General features: G+C 46.4%; 1 protein-coding gene across 3 annotated transcripts in view; it reads right to left on the minus strand.

The window, feature by feature from the left end:
* Nucleotides 1-19,000, minus strand: part of LOC144710043 (P-loop containing nucleoside triphosphate hydrolases superfamily protein) — a 47,059-nt gene that overhangs the window by 11,886 nt on the left and 16,173 nt on the right. For 2 of the 3 annotated variants that reach the window (XM_078583709.1, XM_078583708.1), the window contains exons 10-12: nt 17,346-17,619; nt 17,126-17,241; nt 5,006-5,062 (exon numbers count right to left, since the gene is read on the minus strand). In XM_078583709.1, coding sequence (XP_078439835.1) covers nt 5,006-5,062; nt 17,126-17,241; nt 17,346-17,619 — 447 coding nt within the window. The remainder of the gene's footprint in view (nt 1-5,005; nt 5,063-17,125; nt 17,242-17,345; nt 17,620-19,000) is intronic. The other variant, XM_078583710.1, reaches the window with a different exon arrangement.

Raw genomic sequence — 19,000 nt, forward strand, 5'->3', positions numbered from 1 at the left:
GGCAAAATCGGCCGCGGTGAAGTCAGTTTGGGTCGGAGCCGGGGCGTTGGAGGCAGAAGGATCACTGCCCATGCTGGAGGCAGTCGACATGACGGCAGACGGGCGGAGCAGATCCCTCAGACAGCAGGCGAGCGGAGCGAAGGCGCGGCTTGCGGGCGACGCACTGCGCGCGGGCAGCGCGCTGCTGGCGGGCGGAGCGAATGCGCTGCCGGCGGGCGGCGCACTGCTTGCGGGCGGCGCCAATGCGCTGCCTGCGGGCGGCGCATTGCTTGCGGGCGGTGCGAATGCGCTGCCTGCGGGCGGCGCGCTGCTTGCGGGCGGCGCGAACGCGCTGTTTGCGGGCGGTGCGCTGCTGGCGAGCGGTGCGCTGCTGGCGAGCGGCGCGGATGAAGACAGGGCGGCCCCCCCCTCCAGAAAAATCGAAGGAAGAAAGGGAGGGAGGTCGATCAAGAGCCAAGATTGGGAATGAGAAATAGGGATTGAGGGAGAAGTGGAATGGGGATTGAAGAAGGCCCGCACAAAGGCTTAGGGCTAGAGAGGAGGACCAGGCAGCTCTGATACCATGTTGAACTCTAAGCTAGGGTTTGGAGGAAGGAGGAGAATAATATTCCTTAGTTGGAGAATGTACACAAGGGGGTATATATACCCTAGGGGAGAGAGAGAGAGAGGAGAATATGAGAGTGATATAAGATAGAGGGCCTAGTGGGCTTATAGAACATGACCCACTAGGAGAGACCTCTCACTAACACAAGACATTAACTGTTTAATATTTTCTGTCTTACCTATACTTTTTAGTATAATGGACATGTCCGGTAACATTAATAAACGAAAATTTCAAATACTCTATATGCTAATACCCGCTATGTAACTCTTAAATAAGGCCTTGGCCCTAGCTGGGAGTAAGATGTTTTTTCTTATTCTGCTTTCAAGATTATGTGCATTTTTGAATAATTCAGATGGTTCAATCCAGCGCTATAAAGCTAGAGTTGTTGCCAAAGGATATACGCGATCCTAGGGAATAGACTTCAAAGAGAGCTCCGATGGCGAAGCTAGAGACAGTGAGAATCCTAATAGCAGTAGCAGCAAAGTTGGGATGGCAGATGCATCAGTATGATGTTAAAAATGGGCTCCAACATGGTGACCTGGACGAAGAGGTATTTATGGACTTACCCATGGATATTATGTTGAACACAGGGAAAGAAGGTTTGTCGACTGAAGAAAGCTCTGTACGGGCTAAAACAATCACCCATTGCATGCTTGGGAATATTTCTCTATCTATGAAAGAAATGGGGTATACAATGAGTAACTGGGACCATACTCTGTTCATCAAACATTCTACCTCATGGGGAGTTGTGATCCTCTTGGTGTATGTTGATGATATTATAATTTCAGGTGAAAATGATGAAGAGATCCACCACCTATCGATGCTCCTGACGGTGCACCAGCATCAGCTCGCACTGGCATCGGCACCCCCGTCTGCCGTTGATCCCTCAGGCGAAGTGACCACCGGCCATGCCATAGCAGCTCGAGGCCAACTCCTTTTCCGATGACGTTGTAGAGAGGGATGGGCTGCTACCGGCCCCCAACCTGCCGCCAAGCCGCCGCCGGCCCAGAATCCTCGCTCAAGACTCCTCTGCCGGCGCCGCTCGCCCCCCTCTGCAGCCGGCCCGTCAGTCTACGCGGGCGGGTCACCCTCCCCATGCCGACAAACCCTAATGAGCTGCCGAAGAGGGGGAAAGGGCCATGCAAACTTGCCCAACCATTGCAGACCCATGAGAGGGGCCCTTTCCCATTCCAGGGTGAGGCCAGCCCTCTTCCACATGGGCCCAATACTCACCAGGGAAGGATGGGCCTCTCAGGCCTGCCGCAGCCCAGACGCGGACGGGAGGTCTTCCGCGCGGATGAGGATGAACAAGGCGAGGTTCCCGTCAGGATCAGCCCTTGGGGGAACAGTCGGGAACCTCTCTGAGTGGGTTAGCACAAGCCTCCACTAGCCAACGGCCACTCCCGCCGGATTCCCTGCGCCAAAGGAGACAATTGCCCCTTGGCCGATGCACCTCGTCGGCTGCCACCTGTGCTTCAGTGGCATGATCACATGGCTGAGCTCCAGTGGGGAGACGACGGGGTTGATTTTGATGCGGCGTCGGATGCTTCATGGCAACCCTCATCGCGATTATCCCCATCGAGCTCGCCCTGGCTCTCTAGATGGCCCTCCAGGCAGGGGTCGGCCCTGTCAGTACGGTGGAACCTCCCATCCTCTCAGAAGGGGACAAGGACCGCTGGTTACGGTGCCTCGAGCAGTACTTCCGCTCCATGCTCGCGGATGATGTGGATTTCCTGCACATCGCGCATTCGTACTTGCACGAGAAGGTGTCAGCATGGTTCTGATACATCGACAATCACTCGGCCTTTCACGACTCATTTGACTTTAAATGGCAGCTCAACCATCGTTTTGGCCTCAGACCACGGGATGCATATTGTCGCCTCGTCCACCTTCAACAGACTAGGTCCGTGGACGAGTTGGTGGCCTCCTTCATGGAGATCGTGAGAGACTTGCCAGGCCTCGCCGACGACATGGCGATGCATGCTCTCCACGCCCCCCTCCGCCTCGCCCTCCAAGCCGAAGTGAATCGTCTCCGACCCTGCACTACTGATGAACTGATTGATTGTGCCTTTGAAGCGGAGTCGACCCTCGACGAGCAGTGCGGCCATTTTGTCCCCCGGAAGGGACACATCCTCGGATCTTGCCCGTCGCACTCGGGGGGACAAAACGAGGGGCAAGATAGACCTCCACCAGCACGCCGCCTCAACCTCACTAAAGATGAGTTCCTCCATTGGCGGCCAAAGGTCTCTGGTTCCAGTGCAACGAACGATTCACACCGGGGCACCGTTGCAAGAAGGATATACACATCCACATCGTCATGTATTACCCCAAGGGACCCAGGGCCTAACTAGTGATAGGCATCGAACCAGACTCCAAGGACGGTGACGGGGCTGCCGAGCCCTCGCCCAACTCAGTACAAGTGGAGTCGCTAGCAACCATGGATCACACTTCTCCCCATGCTCTCCAGATTCAAGGCGACATCCTCGGACGAGCGGTCAATGTGCTCATTGATATGGGTGCTACTGTGAACTTCATCTGTCGCTGACCTGTTGATGAGCTGGGTCCCTCCTTCAGCCGAGCACCTCTATATCAGACCGCTATGGCAATAGCACAGTCACCAAGGGCAATGAGCAAGTCGCGACCATTCTAGTGGCACTACAAGGATACACAGCTATCATCACTTTCCTACTGATGCCCAATCTAAGTACAGATGCTATACTTGGGTACCTGTAGCTGTGTACCCTGGGTTGGACGCAAGCACACTGGGATCTCTTTCTCCTCAAGTTCCGAGTGGACGGGGTATGGCATACATTGGTGGGTAATACTGCTACTTTCAGGACCGGTGCTGCACGACACCAACCCAACGGGACTCCAGGCACCTTATATGTCATGTACAGGTTGTCATCAAGGCCCTCAGGGTCCTTCACGGTCTCTACTGAAGTGCAAGTGCTCCTCGTGCATTTGTTCTCGTGGGTTTTCCACCACCCCAGGGGACTGCCACTCAACGCGCCTTCGACCACCAGATTCCTCTCCTCCCAGGTACGGGTTCGTCAATGCACAAACCCTTTCACTATTCTCATCTATAGAAGAACAAGCTTGGGCAGTTAATGCGGGGGCAACTCAATGCAGGTATTTTTCGACCCTTGTGCCGTCTCTACTCAAGCCCGGCTCTCCTGGTGTGCAAAAAAGACAACAGATGGAGGTTCCGTGTCGACTGTCACGCCCTCAATAAGATTATGGTCCCCAATGGTTTTTCAATTCCCGTGGTTGACGAGCAGGGCATTAGAAAAGGGAATATGTGAAGCACTTTGGATGAGAGGAGTTCTTGACAACTTGAGAGTTCCTCAATAAGGGCCAGTTATACTAAATTGAGACAACAAGTCAGCCATCCATATCGCACATAACCCGTTCAACATGACCATAAAAAGCATGCAGAGATTTACTGACACTTTATCAGGGAGAAAATTGAGAAAGGCACAATCAAGATGAAGTATGTCCAATCAGCAGATAAAGCAGCGGACATTCTGTTACGGCCCTCCCCTCTTAGTCAGACAGTTGGGCAATTGGCGATCAAGAAATTCCAGAAATGGTAAACCGAGAAGTTCTCGTACAATAACAGAATCAGAGAAGAGAGTGAATGTGGAAGTAATCCAAGAACAAGAGAAGTGGTAGAAGGAAATGAAAGAAACTAGGGAGTCTGATGGTGACTCTCTCCCTCTGGATCGGGCAGCTCCCATCTCCAGGCCTCGCGCTTCACGACTGAAAAAATTCCTCCTTTCTTACCCGATGCCCTTTATTTATAGCCAGATCCGTTGACCAACTACTTCTTGGTTGACCGAGAGCGTTTGCTCCTTTGGTAGGTCCGAAGTGGAGTCGTATCACATTCTCACCAAGGGCTTACCTGGAAGTACATTTCAAAGGGTGATGAGCAAGCTGGGCATGAAGAATATATATCTCCCACCTTGAGGGGGGGGTGTCAGCAGATGTCCATCTTCCTTCTCTTTATACTCTCTCTCCCCCTTAAATCAGATCCATCATATTGGATCTGCTAAACCCAATAAGTGTAAACCCAATATAAGTACTGGGTAATCACATTAAACCTAAGTTGTGGAGCTTCTGGTTCACTTTGGCTCCTTCTCCTTCACCACCTGTCCAAACCCTAGCCACCAAAAGAGAGAGAGGGAGATTCAACCATAAAATATGCAATATATAATGGCGCCTTAACATGGGCCCCTTTCGGACTCTCTCTCCTCCCTTCAATAAGTACCATGTAACGAACCCTAAACAAGTTTATGAGGTTTGGGCCTCTTTTTCTCTGGGTTTCTTCAATAAGCAATGTATGACCAGGATAATTTAATATATGTTGTTTTAGACTGTGTAAGTGAAATGTTCCAAGCATACCTGCACTAGATCTTTGTCTCCAATGGTTCTACTAGCCACCCATTCTTCTAGTAATGCCTATACGAAGAAAAAACAAAACAAACAGGCCACTTAGATGAAGCATGGCATATCATTTTCAATAGGAGTCAGAAAAAGTTCAAAATAATACCAGTACATTCCTAAGGATATTGTTGTATATATATTGAGTGAGAAAAAGGAAAATCATAAATGTGTTATGTTAGGACACCGGGAAATGGATACTGTAGTCATTTCGAAAAAAGTCTGCGAGCTCTATAATTAAAGCCATAACAATCCTGACAAAGACAGAACATTTTAGAAGATACATGGAGAGAAAAAACCTGGAGGAGAAGAGAGAAGGCTAAGTTTCAGAGAGAGGAAGAGAGGGGGGTAGAGGGTGGAGGAAACTAACAAGTTTTATTCATATGGGATTGGGAGGGGAAGCGTGATCCATTATGGATCTATCAAGGTATTTGTAAAACGTTATATGATTTGTTATGTATCTGTCATGTTGAGAGAAGAAAACCGACTTTAATGACCTCTCCTCGAGAGATATCAACAATAGGGAGAAAATGCAGTACCAATCAATGTCACGATCGAGATCCACGTCTCAAGAACAAGAGTGAAATAGCAGATGTAAGAGATGAAGATTGATATAAGGATAAACAATGAGGAAGACTGAATCTGGTCTTCCCCTCCTCTAGATGGGAAAAGGTGTCTCGAAATCCAGCCCCTTCTGCTGCTATCAAATTCTTGGTCTCCTCCCTTTGACCTGAACCTTCCCCTTCATATAGGAGTCGATTTCCATTGATTTAACTTGTGTGTCCATGCATGTGCCCCTCTATATTTCTTGCAGCCTCCTGTGTCTCACATTTCTTCTGATCAGGAAACCCATAAATGACTGGCTTATCAAACCTAATGGTCCATTCAGGCCTGCATTTTTTGTACTCCCCTTGGCGCATTAGTATCAGAGCTAGTTGTAGCAATTTGGAAAGTCACAGTCTGAAAGTGGCAGAAGTCAACACCCACAGATCTAAGATACTTCATCTTGAACTTGGCCATTCAATTCTATAGTAGGCCCCTAAGCTTAGTATGTGGTGGTCCCATTGGACCACTACTCTGTTTATAACCTAATGTACTCTCCTCAATAAATGGGTTACTCTTGTAGAAATATGGTTAATGAGGTTTTATATTTTTCTCATCTCATGATTGACCCCAGATATAAGGATAGAGTGGGTCGACAAAGAGTCAGAAGACGAAAGAAGTCCCATGGATCCCATTGACCTTTTCAGCCGCCATGGCCCACACACACTCCTGCTCAAGCTGTAGAGTAGGTATGGAGCATTCAAGCACCACAATTAGAGGCTACCAAGGAGACGGTCAAGATAATGCATGCAGGAGATGTACCTGTAATGTAGAGATGGTCTAGGAGATAACTGTAGCATGTTGTCTCAAGGAAACGAACTCTCAACGCAAAGACAGCCTTACAGATGACCACAGAGTGAACTAGAAATAACAAACTGATACCCTCCAAAAAGTGTATCAATGAAACCAAGCAAGTTCATATGAAATCCTCAACATATATTCCAGTATTACACATGCACTAGGATGCGGTGCGCAAAGTCTATCAGGATTAAGGAAAAGAGTGAAAGACAGTTTGATAATTGATAGAATATAGATTTGAAAAACTTGATTACATGAACAAAAACCAAAGTCATTGCTAAACTGATACCACCATGGTATCGAAACACAACATGAACCAAATTGAATGTGGATATATTGCAAGAATTTCCAAGAATGTAAATGGTGTCTTGATAACAGCAAATCAGTAGAATTGAATCTTGACGGCTCCCTGGCGTAGAAGCTCCTTCACGATCCCGAGAGGCTCCCCCACTCGTCGGCGAAGCTCCTCCCTCCAGATCAGCAGCGGTTGACACCCCTGCCTCTCCCTCTTGACCTCTGGTGTCGACTTGGACTTCAAGAAAATGAATTAGTCCTTCCCCATACCTGGTTGCCCCTTATTTATAGGGGCGCGGGACTGTGCCCTTCCTTTTTGTAAGTTCGGATGTACTGGTCAACAGGCAGTTAACCAATTCTTGTTTTTCCTTGGCATTTCTTGAAGTAGAGTCTATCATAAACCATGCTTCCCTATGGACCAGGAGGATCTCTTATGCTCCAGCCTGTATCACCACAGCAACTGATTCAAGAAATCTTGATGCCTTCTTACTGTTTCCTGCTCTTTATTTCTAACCATCCCTTAATGATTTTATTTGAACTCCCACATGCTTATTTAGAGGCATGTGCCTACAGTTTTACTTGAATCTATTGACCCTAATGAAATCTCGGGAGACTTTTATCACATACACCCGCGAGAGGCAATTGAGGATAGGAGAGAGAAATCAACAGTAGGAGCTGAGCTATAAGAGCAGGTGACCAAAGGTAAGAGCAGCACACAGGTGGCCGCCTGTAGTTTACATACGGTCTCTTTGATATGTCTTCTTATTCTTCAGAATTCAGAATAAATTTTCACTCAGATCTGTCTCGAGACTAAGGTTAAGTTACTATCCTCCAAAGGTGCCCCTGCTGATTTTTCACTAACATATATTTATTTCTAAATTCACCAAAGGCCCCTATTCCCTATGTTCTTGAGAGCTCTTCTCCAATTCTGAGGGCACTCATCAAGATGAACAAAGACAACGACTTCTTCAATATAAGGAAGTACTTCTTCAACTATAAGTTGATTCATCAGCAGCTCATACTCTGGATCGAGACTCATAAACCCATTCCTTAGCATTTGGATTGTTTACAGAGAGGTAACGCCTATCTCTCTGGATATCTTCCATTTCTCATTTGACCTGTATGAGACCTTACACTCTCCAAGTGAGGTTTAAGGGCTTGAAAACCAGACAATATATTTGGACTTCATCATGCTTCTTGGGTGGTATAGAGTACAAGTGAGGTTTATCTCTCCGTATGTCTATCTCTATTGTAACTTCTGTTTTTTCATCTTCTGACTCTTTGTCAACCCAATCTATCTTTTAATCGATCAAGACAGACATGGGTCATACTTTATCCCTTCTTAATCGGTCTGCTCTATACCACCGTCTTGTCTTCTAGAGTTCCCCTTGGTGCTGCTTTCTTCTGTGGTGTATGGATTCCTCTCGCTACCTTACATCATCTCCTAGCTACATCTTTCTCATGCTTTCATAAAACGATGATAATTCTCTATCTTAGATGCTGATGCTTTTGATTCTAAAAGACAGATTTATGCTTAAATCAGGGTAAGTAAAAGAGGATAGCATGCATATGATTCTCCAACGATTACAATCTGATAATATCCGAACATCTATTATTAATAATGAGAAATCATGACACATTGGTAAGAGGAGAAACAGGAAAGAGAAAAATCAGGCTTAAGAACATATATGGCTCAAAGAAATCTCCTCAGGTTTGGTTTGGTTTCTTAACTGTCTTTGAAATTATTTGTCTATTCTCAGTACAATGGTGACCATACTCTTTCGATCATCATTCCCTGTCCAGAGGAGTAGCCATTCTATATGTTACTTACAAGAATACACAGTCACCATTTCAAGCGCTCGCTCATGTGACTCATTTTCATTTTCTTGTGATTTTAATTAGATTGTACAAAAAGCGGTGGGAAACTAAGAGAGTGATGCACAAAAAGCTTTGGAGCAGCAGAGAGCTCACCTGCAACCGAAGAGAGTGATGTACAGTATGGGCAACCACTCTTATAGTCTTTTCTTTTCTTCTTCTCGTAATACTTTGCGACAATTTCAGGATTCTTAGATTTCTCATTAGATTGGAGTTGGAGTTAATCAATTGATCTTTTCTGAAAAATTCAATTCTTGATACCAATCCAGTGTATCACCTTCCTTGTCAACGTGGATGACCTATAATCACAGGGAACAACTCTCATGTGGTAGTTCATTTGGCTTCACACCTTGCTGGTAAATTTGACATCAAACATCTAGCCCACTTTCCTACGTTTTTGGTATTGAGGAGACATACTCTACCAATGATACCTTTCATTCCTGACCTTCAAGATCTTGGAAATAAGGACTCACAGCCTCTTACCACTCCTACTGAAGTGAATCGCTGGCTATCTCCATCAGAGCATGAGGAATATTGCCAGAGATTGGTAAGTAAGCTGATATATCTCACTTAAAGTCACCCCACCTTGTATATGCAGTGGGTGTTTTGAGGCAATTATATATGATTCAAAGATTTTTCATTTGCACACAGTCAATCGTGTACTTCTATATATCAAGGGTACCACTGGACTTGGTCTTCAGATCAAGCATCAGGGTGGCCTCCATTTGTAAGTTTTTACAAATGTTGATTATCCTGTTTCCCTATGTTCAGCGTTCGTTACGCTCTAGCAGTTCACGTTTTGCATCAGAAACTTTTCAAAATTCAACAGAAGGGTTCAGTAGGTGAATATAAAACAGAGTTTGAAGCTATTATTATTCAGTTGCCTATTGTAGCTCCCGAAATTAAAGAAAGTGCATACCTCAGAGGTTTACTACCAGAAATTAGAACCGACGTATTGCGATATCGACCTTATGGGTTATGGGAAATTATGGATTTATCACTAAGAGCTGAGGCAGATTTAGGCATCCTATGTTGGGCATGGGAATCTAGACCACCTTATGCAGAGATTGATACTGCCAACAATAATGCATTGCAAGGACCGAATACAACACATGTCACACGACCACCTGCTATTCCTCATGGACAGCACAAACCTATCCACAGCCATATTCAGTCTCAGAGTAATACTCAGGCAATTCATAGAAACATTCAATATGAAAGATCCGGTAGAAAAGAAATCTGAGAATTACTGATTCGAATACCAGCAAAGAAAGGATAAGGGACTATGTTACTACTGTAATGACAAATTTACTCCAGGGCACCGTTGTAAGAAGAGTCTGAACCTTATACTAATCAAAATAGGTGATGAGCCTACGGGTCATATAGAACCTGTTGAAGAGGAGGACCTGATGCAAAAGGATGAAGAACCAATTACTGAAGGCGCATTATTTCTAGCAAGGGTAAACTTGAGGCAAGCACAACGTCATTCAGCTACTGGAGCTCTCAAATTGTGGGGATCAATCAAAGGGTCAAACGTGGTGGTCCTTATTGACGGAGGAGCAACCCATAATTTTATAAACCTGTCAATATTAAACGTTTTAGAAACTCCCATTCTGGCAGGGCCACGTTTCGATGTCTTATTAGGTGATGGTTACTTAAGGGCATCACAAGGCATTTGCCTCAATGTACCTCTTTATCTACAAGGAATGAACATAGTTCAAGATTTCTTCCCTTTGGCATTGGGCAGATTTGATGTTGTATTGGGAGTCCAATGGTTAAAGACACTGGACTGGTTCTATTCAAATTACAACCTGCTTACACTCAAGGTGCTCTGGCTAGACCGTATCTATGTACTCCAATCTGATCCAGAGTTTCGTCCTTATGGTGATTCATCTAACCTGCCACCTCAAGAGTAAAAGACAAGAGTAAAAGATAATGTCCTTATGGTAATTAAGGAGTAAAAGACAATTTCGAAGACTGCATGATGTCAGATATGGACAATATGGAGCTTTTAATGTCAGATAGCAGTGGGTCTTGTGAAATGACAGGGAGACATATTTTAACCACAGAATGGCAACCAGTGATCGAGAAGGTGGAGCAGCGGTTGGAAAGCTGGCTCGTAGAACCAGTCCAGGTTGTAATTTGAATAGAACCAGTCCAGTGTCTTTAACCATTGGACTCCCAATACAACATCAAATCTGCCCAATGCCAAAGGGAAGAAATCTTGAACTATGTTCATTCCTTGTAGATAAAGAGGTACATTGAGGCAAATGCCTTGTGATGCCCTTAAGTAACCATCACCTAATAAGACATCGAAACGTGGCCCTGCCAGAATGGGAGTTTCTAAAACGTTTAATATTGACAGGTTTATAAAATTATGGGTTGCTCCTCCGTCAATAAGGACCACCACGTTTGACCCTTTGATTGATCCCCACAATTTGAGAGCTCCAGTAGCTGAATGACGTTGTGCTTGCCTCAAGTTTACCCTTGCTAGAAATAATGCGCCTTCAGTAATTGGTTCTTCATCCTTTTGCATCAGGTCCTCCTCTTCAACAGGTTCTATATGACCCGTAGGCTCATCACCTATTTTGATTAGTATAAGGTTCAGACTCTTCTTACAACGGTGCCCTGGAGTAAATTTGTCATTACAGTAGTAACATAGTCCCTTATCCTTTCTTTGCTGGTATTCGGAATCAGTAATTCTCAGATTTCTTTTTCTACCGGATCTTTCATATTGAGTGTTTCTATGAATTGCCTGAGTATTACTCTGAGACTGAATATGGCTGTGGATAGGTTTGTGCTGTCCATGAGGAATAGCAGGTGGTCGTGTGACATGTGTTGTATTCGGTCCTTGCAATGCATTATTGTTGGCAGTATCAATCTCTGCATAAGGTGGTCTAGATTCCCATGCCCAACATAGGATGCCTAAATCTGCCTCAGCTCTTAGTGATAAATCCATAATTTCCCATAACCCATAAGGTCGATATCGCAATACGTCGGTTCTAATTTCTGGTAGTAAACCTCTGAGGTATGCACTTTCTTTAATTTCGGGAGCTACAATAGGCAACTGAATAATAATAGCTTCAAACTCTGTTTTATATTCACCTACTGAACCCTTCTGTTGAATTTTGAAAAGTTTCTGATGCAAAACGTGAACTGCTAGAGCGTAACGACCTTCGAATTGGTTCTTGAAGTCCAACCACATCAACATCCCGAAATTTTCTTCCATATGAATGAACCACGTCAATGCAGATTCATCCATGTGCAGTGCCACAAGATGGAGTTTGTCATGCTCCGGCATAGGGTGCAAACGAAAGAACCGCTCCACGCATTTGAACCATGCTTCTGGTTGATAACCATTAAAAACTGGTAGGTCTCCTCTTTTAAACCTACAATCACAGTCAATCCTCTTCTCCGGTTGCTGTGCTGGAATTTCAGAGTAAGAACTGGGATTTGCCTTAGCAGGAGATTTGCCCTTAATTTGGGCAGTAAAAATGACATTTCTTGCATGATATGATCCAACATATTCGTAACTCTACTTTGATTTGCTTCTACCTTGAGAGCCAATGCTTCTAACTTCTCTTCAAGATCGGCCATAGAATCTGAGGACTGAGCCGGCTCTGATACCAAATGTTAGGATTCCGCCTTGGTTCAATTCTGTAACTATAACTGATGAAAGATCTCGACTATAGATCCCACAATATGTGCACTGAATGATACTTCTCAGGAAAACCCAAATGAAATTGATAACACCAGAGAAACGTTTGACAATTCAAATCAACGAATGAGAAATGTTAAAGGTGTCAAACTCCCCGTGATGAACTTGAACAGCAGCCTGGCAGGTAGATCTAGACTAGGTTGACGGATCGGCTTCAACCAGCGACTCAAGGGAGAATCTCCTTTCGCCTTGTGACGAATAAAACTACTACATGATTCTGTCCATTCCCGCACCCCTTAATATAGACTTTTCCTGCGCCTAATTCAAATTTCGCACGTGCGGCATCAATTGCCACGTGCGACTGGAGCTTGACGCCTTCGCTTACTTTGGTAAGTCTTTACCAGAGACTTATCAGGCACCAGTTATGGAGTAGCTCTATTAGTCATGTAACCATATTTAAACAGGCGAAAAAAGTAGCATAATAAAATTCAAGGTAAAACCCTATTTGAGAGATGGGGAATGCACTGGGATCCAAAAATGGAATTATATCTGATGTGAATTTGATCTTCCATACTTTCTTTCCCTTTTTTTTTGAAAAAAAAACATGAAGGGGAGAAAAATGCAGGTCACGGCGGGGAACTCATCAAATATGATCGATTAAGCGCATAATCCTACTACATCAGTGGGGAGTACTCCCAAGCGACTACACACCACATTGCAGCCCAAAGATGACATGCCGGCACCAGTCAGAGATAGCGGGGACCAAGCCCAGGGAGAATCTGTGACATCGGCTTCTCCGACACAATTGACTATAGAGGTTCGACCAACAAAGAGTGGCGGGTCAGACCCTCCACAAAGGTTGAAGGAATTGGATGAGGCGACCATCCTAATACCTCAACAGGGTGACCCTGCCACAGAGGGGCAAGGACAACGGGGGAGGAGGTTAAGGGCAGCCCAAAGAACATGACGTATCACCGAGGAAGGTCTCCGGCTGTTTAAAGGTATTGTATATCGTCGGGGGAAACTAGCCTTGATGAATGCGCAGGGTAAGGCGACATGGCTAGTGTCGGGGAAAAATGGTCAGATGCGGCTGAGAACGGAAGGACCATTAAGGAAGACAGTTCCACGTCCGTTGGTGGATGAGGGGAGACGTGGTGTGGTTGGAGAGTATTTGCGACAATGGGGAGCTGATGTGGTATGCCTACACGAGACAATGCTGGAGAGGTGTGATGCCAAAGAGTGGAACTTGGTGGGGCGAGGGTTCTTGGAGTGTTTCGTGGCAGTCAATGCAATCGGCAGATCAGGGGGCTTATTGGTGGCATGGAACACGGTGACCTATGCTAAGGAGGGGTCTTGGACAGGGCAGTACGTGGCTGTAGTTAAAATCAAGAGATGGTGCGACAACCGACTATGTGGTGGCATCAGTCTACAGCCCAGTGATTGCGGCATGCCGGTACGTGCTATGGGAGGAGCTAGAGACCGTGGCCTCGCTCTTCCAAGGGACCGCTATGCTTATTGGAGGGGATTTCAACGTGACATTGGAGTTGGGCGATAGGCCAGATGGGACGGGAGGGCAAGATCTAGGTTCTGAGGAGTTTTGGTCCTTTATATCATGAGCGGGCATGCAAAAAATAGGGCCGATGAATTGTGTCTACAAATGGAGAAGTACGAGGGGACCTAATACACTCCCGTTTGGACATGTTTCTATGCTCAGTGGAGTTATTGGAGGAATACCCGTTGGCTGACGTGCGTGCACTCCCTAGACCATTGTCAGATCACACACCAATTTAATGGCAGAATAATGTCGGCCAAAACAGACCCACATACTTCAAGATGGATAAATCGTGGTTGCGGGAGAAAGGGTTCAGAGAAGAAGTGATGTCATGGTGGTCATCTCAACCCAGCCAAGGCACAGCCACGGTGCAATTGGTCACCAAACTGGCAGGCTTGCGCCTTCATCTATCAGAATTCAAGAAAAAGATCCGAGAAGAACGTCACCGCAATAGAGATGAAGCCCTGACACGAGTTCAGCAGATAGATGCCCTAGAAGATATACGGGGCTTAACTGATACGGAGCGCACAGAGAGAAAAAAATGCAGCGGGATAGTTGAAAACGAAGACAAGAAGCTAGAGCTTGACTGGAGACAGCAATCTCGCCAACTATGGCTTAAGGATGGGGACACCAATACTCGATTTTTCCACTTAGCGGCAAATGGAAGGCAGCGCTCGAATCAAATACTCCAGGTGAAAGTGGGGGCGCAAGAATTTGTCGGGACACAAATAATTGGAGAAGCGCTGGCAAACCATTTCAGAGAAGTGACTAGAAGAGGGGCTCGGAACTAGTGGAGATGGAGCGGTAGAAGTGCATCCAAGTTAACACAAGTCCAACAAGATGAGCTGGTGAAGCCATTCCTGGTGGAAGAAGTGAGGAAGGCAATCAAGGGCTTGAATGAAGGGGGTGCACCGGGCCCGGATAGATTCCCAATATTCTTCTTCAACGAATTTCGAGAGGAAGTCGGATCAGAGGTGATGAGTACATTGGAGGACTTCCGGCGTGGTAATTATGGCTTGGGAGACTAAACCGATCATATTTATTTCTGCTGCCCAAGCGCTCTGGTGCCATCAACGTGGGGACTTTAGGCCCATTGCACTCTCGAATTCCATATATCTTATCATCGCCAAGGTGCTGGCGAACAGGCTAAGGGTGGTAATTGGACACCTGATCGGGCCTTTCCAATCAGCTTTCATCCCAGATAGACAACTGGTGGACAATGCGGTGGTGGCGGGGGAGATCGTATCCGCATAGAAGGCGAAGAAGAGTAAGGGTTTCATATGGAAAGTTGATTTTGCTAAAGCATATGACTCGCTTGACTGGAGATTCCTGTGGTCTGTTATGCGCAGAAGTGGGTTCTCCGATGAGTGGGTGACCTGGGTGAAACGGTGTGTTACGTCTCACTCATTCTCGATATTGGTCAATGGTCGAGTTGAGGGGGGATGGATCCGGCAACAAAGGGGAGTCCGACTAGGTTGCCCACTAGCACCACTGTTGTTTCTACTTGCGGTGGACACCCTGGCCACCTACACAGTCAAAGCCTACGAGCAAGGCCTTTTCAAAGGATTCCAAACAGCAAGCTACACTGAGGGCATCCCACTTTTGCAATATGCGGATGACACTGCGTTTTTCATTGAAGGCTTGATGACAGAAGCTAGTACTCTATCAGCATTACTCGATCTGTTTGCGGACTTCTCAGGACTGCAACTTGATCGAGCTAAGTCCGCGTTCGTAGGTTTCGGACTTACTTCAGAGGAAGAGACATAGTGTGCCGAAGCTTTAGGCACACCTCGAGGATCGCTCCTGATGTGTTACTTGGGTCTCCCATTAACAGGGCGACATATTCTAGCAGCTAAATGGCATTCGGTGGTGAGAAAGTAGAAAGGAGGCTAGAAGGATGGCAGAACAAAGTACTTTCGAAAGGGGGACGATTGGTGCTTCTACGATCGGTGCTTTCTACGATTCCGATATTCTACTTATCAATATTTAAAATACCAGCGGGAGTGGTGAAGCGTCTGGAGGGGGCGATGAGGCGGTTTTTCTGGGAAGCAATGGAGAGGAAGAACGAAAGGGGGTGCCGCTAGTAGTGTGGGAGATTCTATGCAGACCTGTAAAGCACGGAGGGCTGGGGATCCTACATCTGGAGTCAATGAATTTGGCACTGTTGACCAAGTGGGTGGAAAAGATTGCGACTTCAGCGGAGGGGCTGGTTTTCAATATCCTGAGAGACAGATATGGCTCCGAAATAGACTGGGAGAGACGCTGGGCTAGAGTCAGAGGAGAGTCCCCTTTCTGGAGCGGCCTGCGTCAAGCCATACCTCGCATTCTCGAGTTCTTTGAGCCCAGATTGGGAGATGGGGCAATATTTCGCTTCTGGACCGACAATTGGTCCAACCATGGCCCAATGCATTAGAGGTTCCCAAGGCTATTTGCGCTAGCACGGAATCCAGAGGCCACGGTCAGGGAATGTTGGGATGAGGCTTGGGTCCCTATGTTGACAGAAGCTTTATCAGAGCCGCAGTTTGGGGAGCTGATGGGGCTGCAAGAATCACTTCTACCTTTCAGACTTATAGCTGATTCCCATGACGGTTGGATATGGCGGGGGTCGTCCTTCTCGGTGAAAGATGCATATTTGAAAATCCGAGGAATAACTCGGGACGACGAGACGACCAGTAAGGCCTGCCACATGTTGATGACGCGCAAAGTCCCCCTTAAAGTGCGACTCTTCAGCTGGTTGTTGAGACGTCGAAGGCTTGTCACACGAGTCTACGGACGGAAATGGACCCATGCGACTCCCATTGGCTGCCCTATGTGTGACAGGGGAGAGGAAAATTGTTCCCACCTGTTCTTCACATGTCAATTCGCACAGAGCGTCTGGGCATTGCAGCAATTACTGGGGGTGGGTATCTCCTCAGACCAGGCCTTTTGGGCTTCAGTTTCTGACAGAAGACACGGAAGCCGACTTGATAGGGGTCGCTTGCTCACGGCACTCTGGACGATATGGATACATCAAAACGAGGTGGTGTTTAATGAGAGGCCAGCTTCAGTAGAGAATGCCGTTCATGATGTGGAGGCGCTGAAGTCGTTTTGGGGTGGAGGGAGAGGATAGCCTTTTTTGAGTTTGATTGTAAATTTTTTGTACACATTTTTTATTGTTAATGATAGCAAGTAGGCCACCGGTTCTGGATGGTCTTCTTTATTGTTCAAAAAAAAAAAATCCTACAACATCAATACACAAATAATGCAATAATAAAGATGCAGTATTTACATTATGTTGAACAAGAAAAAGAGCTCAAAACACCTTGTGATCAAACTCTGCCATCTTCAAGACTATTGGTACAATAATGGGTTGAAATGGACGCTTTCCCTTTCTCACAAGGCTTTCAATATTAAGATCTCTGTTTTCCAGGATTTCCCCTATATATTGTATCACGCAATTAGGTTTTCTGAAAATTAGTTTATTCAATCAAGAATGAAAAAATGTGAAATAAATAATCATGAAAAATTTCAGCGGGAAGTACCTGAAAGATCAGATCTTCTATCAGACTCAATTGCAGGTTCAGAAATCACTCTACATGCTGCTCCAGATATGTCCTTATCCTCTGAATAATGCATGTTAGCTGAACATGTGATGTCCCTTTCAGGATTAATATTACCTTTATTCTGGCCAATTGGCCTCAAAGACATCTTCTCTAGAGTCGTCTGTGAGTTTACTGGATTCTTCATTCTTGGTAAGCCAAGTAAACCTCGATTTTCTTCATTCATCAAATAAATGCTCGGATCCAGATGTACACCCTGTCCGAGGCAAAAAAAGCTTTAGAAATTTCTTCATGCTCAAAAGAGAAATCTGGAGCATTATTGAATTCATTTAATTATTGAACCATTTTCATTCAACTTGTTGACACTTAAGCTCTTTTTTTTTGTAACTAATAGTCCCATATGGGACATTCTTAACTAGCCCATTAGGGCTCCCCTATATAAACACTTGTAATCCCCTCTTATCTTTTCAATCAAGTTGGTTTTCTCTTTCTCAAACCTCTTTCTTGGTTCAACATGGTATCAGAGCCGAAACCCTAAATTTCGGACTCATCATCGCTCCGACTCACCGGCTCCTGCCATTATCGTGCGTCCTCTCCTCAATCGACCGACCGACCGCGATCGACCGACCGCGATCGATCGACCGACCGGCTCTCTCTCTCTCTCTCTCCGCGCGCGGACCCTCTCCTTCGCGCGGACCCTCTCTTTCTTCGTGTAGAGTAGCCTCTCTGCGCGTGTCCGCGGGTGACCTGCTTCATCCGGGTTCTCCTGCGCCTCGATCCGTGCTGTCCGATGTCTGAAGAACAGACCTCTGCCTCTCAGACATCTGGGATGACTCCGGTGCATTCTCATGTGCCTCCGACAGCGGCTGCATCGACTCGTCTCACCGGTCCAGCACCATTTACTTTGCCCAAGATGCCGCCTGATGGAATTTTCACCAGCTTCGACCTCCTTCAATGGCGGCAGTACGTGCAGATCACTCTAAAAGGACGACTAATGCGTCATTTAACGGAAGACGGACCACCGGTGACGGACCCAGCATACTATGATTGGCTCGACGTTGAAGGAGTCGTTCAACGCTGGCTACTTGACAGTATCGCCCCTAATATTAAGGGGGAGTTTCTGTCTTTGGCGAGTGCTCGAGCCGTCTGGGAAGCCGCCCTCAACAGCCACTCCAAGAGGAACAACATTGCCATTTTGTACGAATTGGTGCATCGGGCCGCTAATCTTCGTCAAGGGGTTCGGACGGTATTGGAGTACAGTAATGAACTCACCTTTTTGTGGAATGAGATCGACCATTACATGCCACCAGAGGTGAATTCGGTGGAGCGGGGGTATGTGCTACAGCTTCATATGTTTCAATTCCTGATGGGTCTCGACCTGGAATATGAATCACTGCGTGGCCAGCTTATTCATCAGGAGAAGATGCGCACCTACCAAGATGCACTCCGGAGTGCACGGATTGAGGAGTCTCGGTTTCAGCAGGCACCTTCCCTCACCTCGGCGATTGTGGCAACACCGGTCGCGGCTACTCATGCTTCATCGCCGAATTCTTCTGCCTGACGGACTTCCTCTCGCTCGGAGGAGTCTCCCAAGGGCGATCCCACACTCTTCTGCAATTATTCCAAGAAGAGGGGTC

Source organism: Wolffia australiana, chromosome 12 (assembly GCF_029677425.1).
Source record: "Wolffia australiana isolate 7733 chromosome 12, ASM2967742v1".
Lineage (NCBI taxonomy): Eukaryota > Viridiplantae > Streptophyta > Magnoliopsida > Alismatales > Araceae > Wolffia > Wolffia australiana.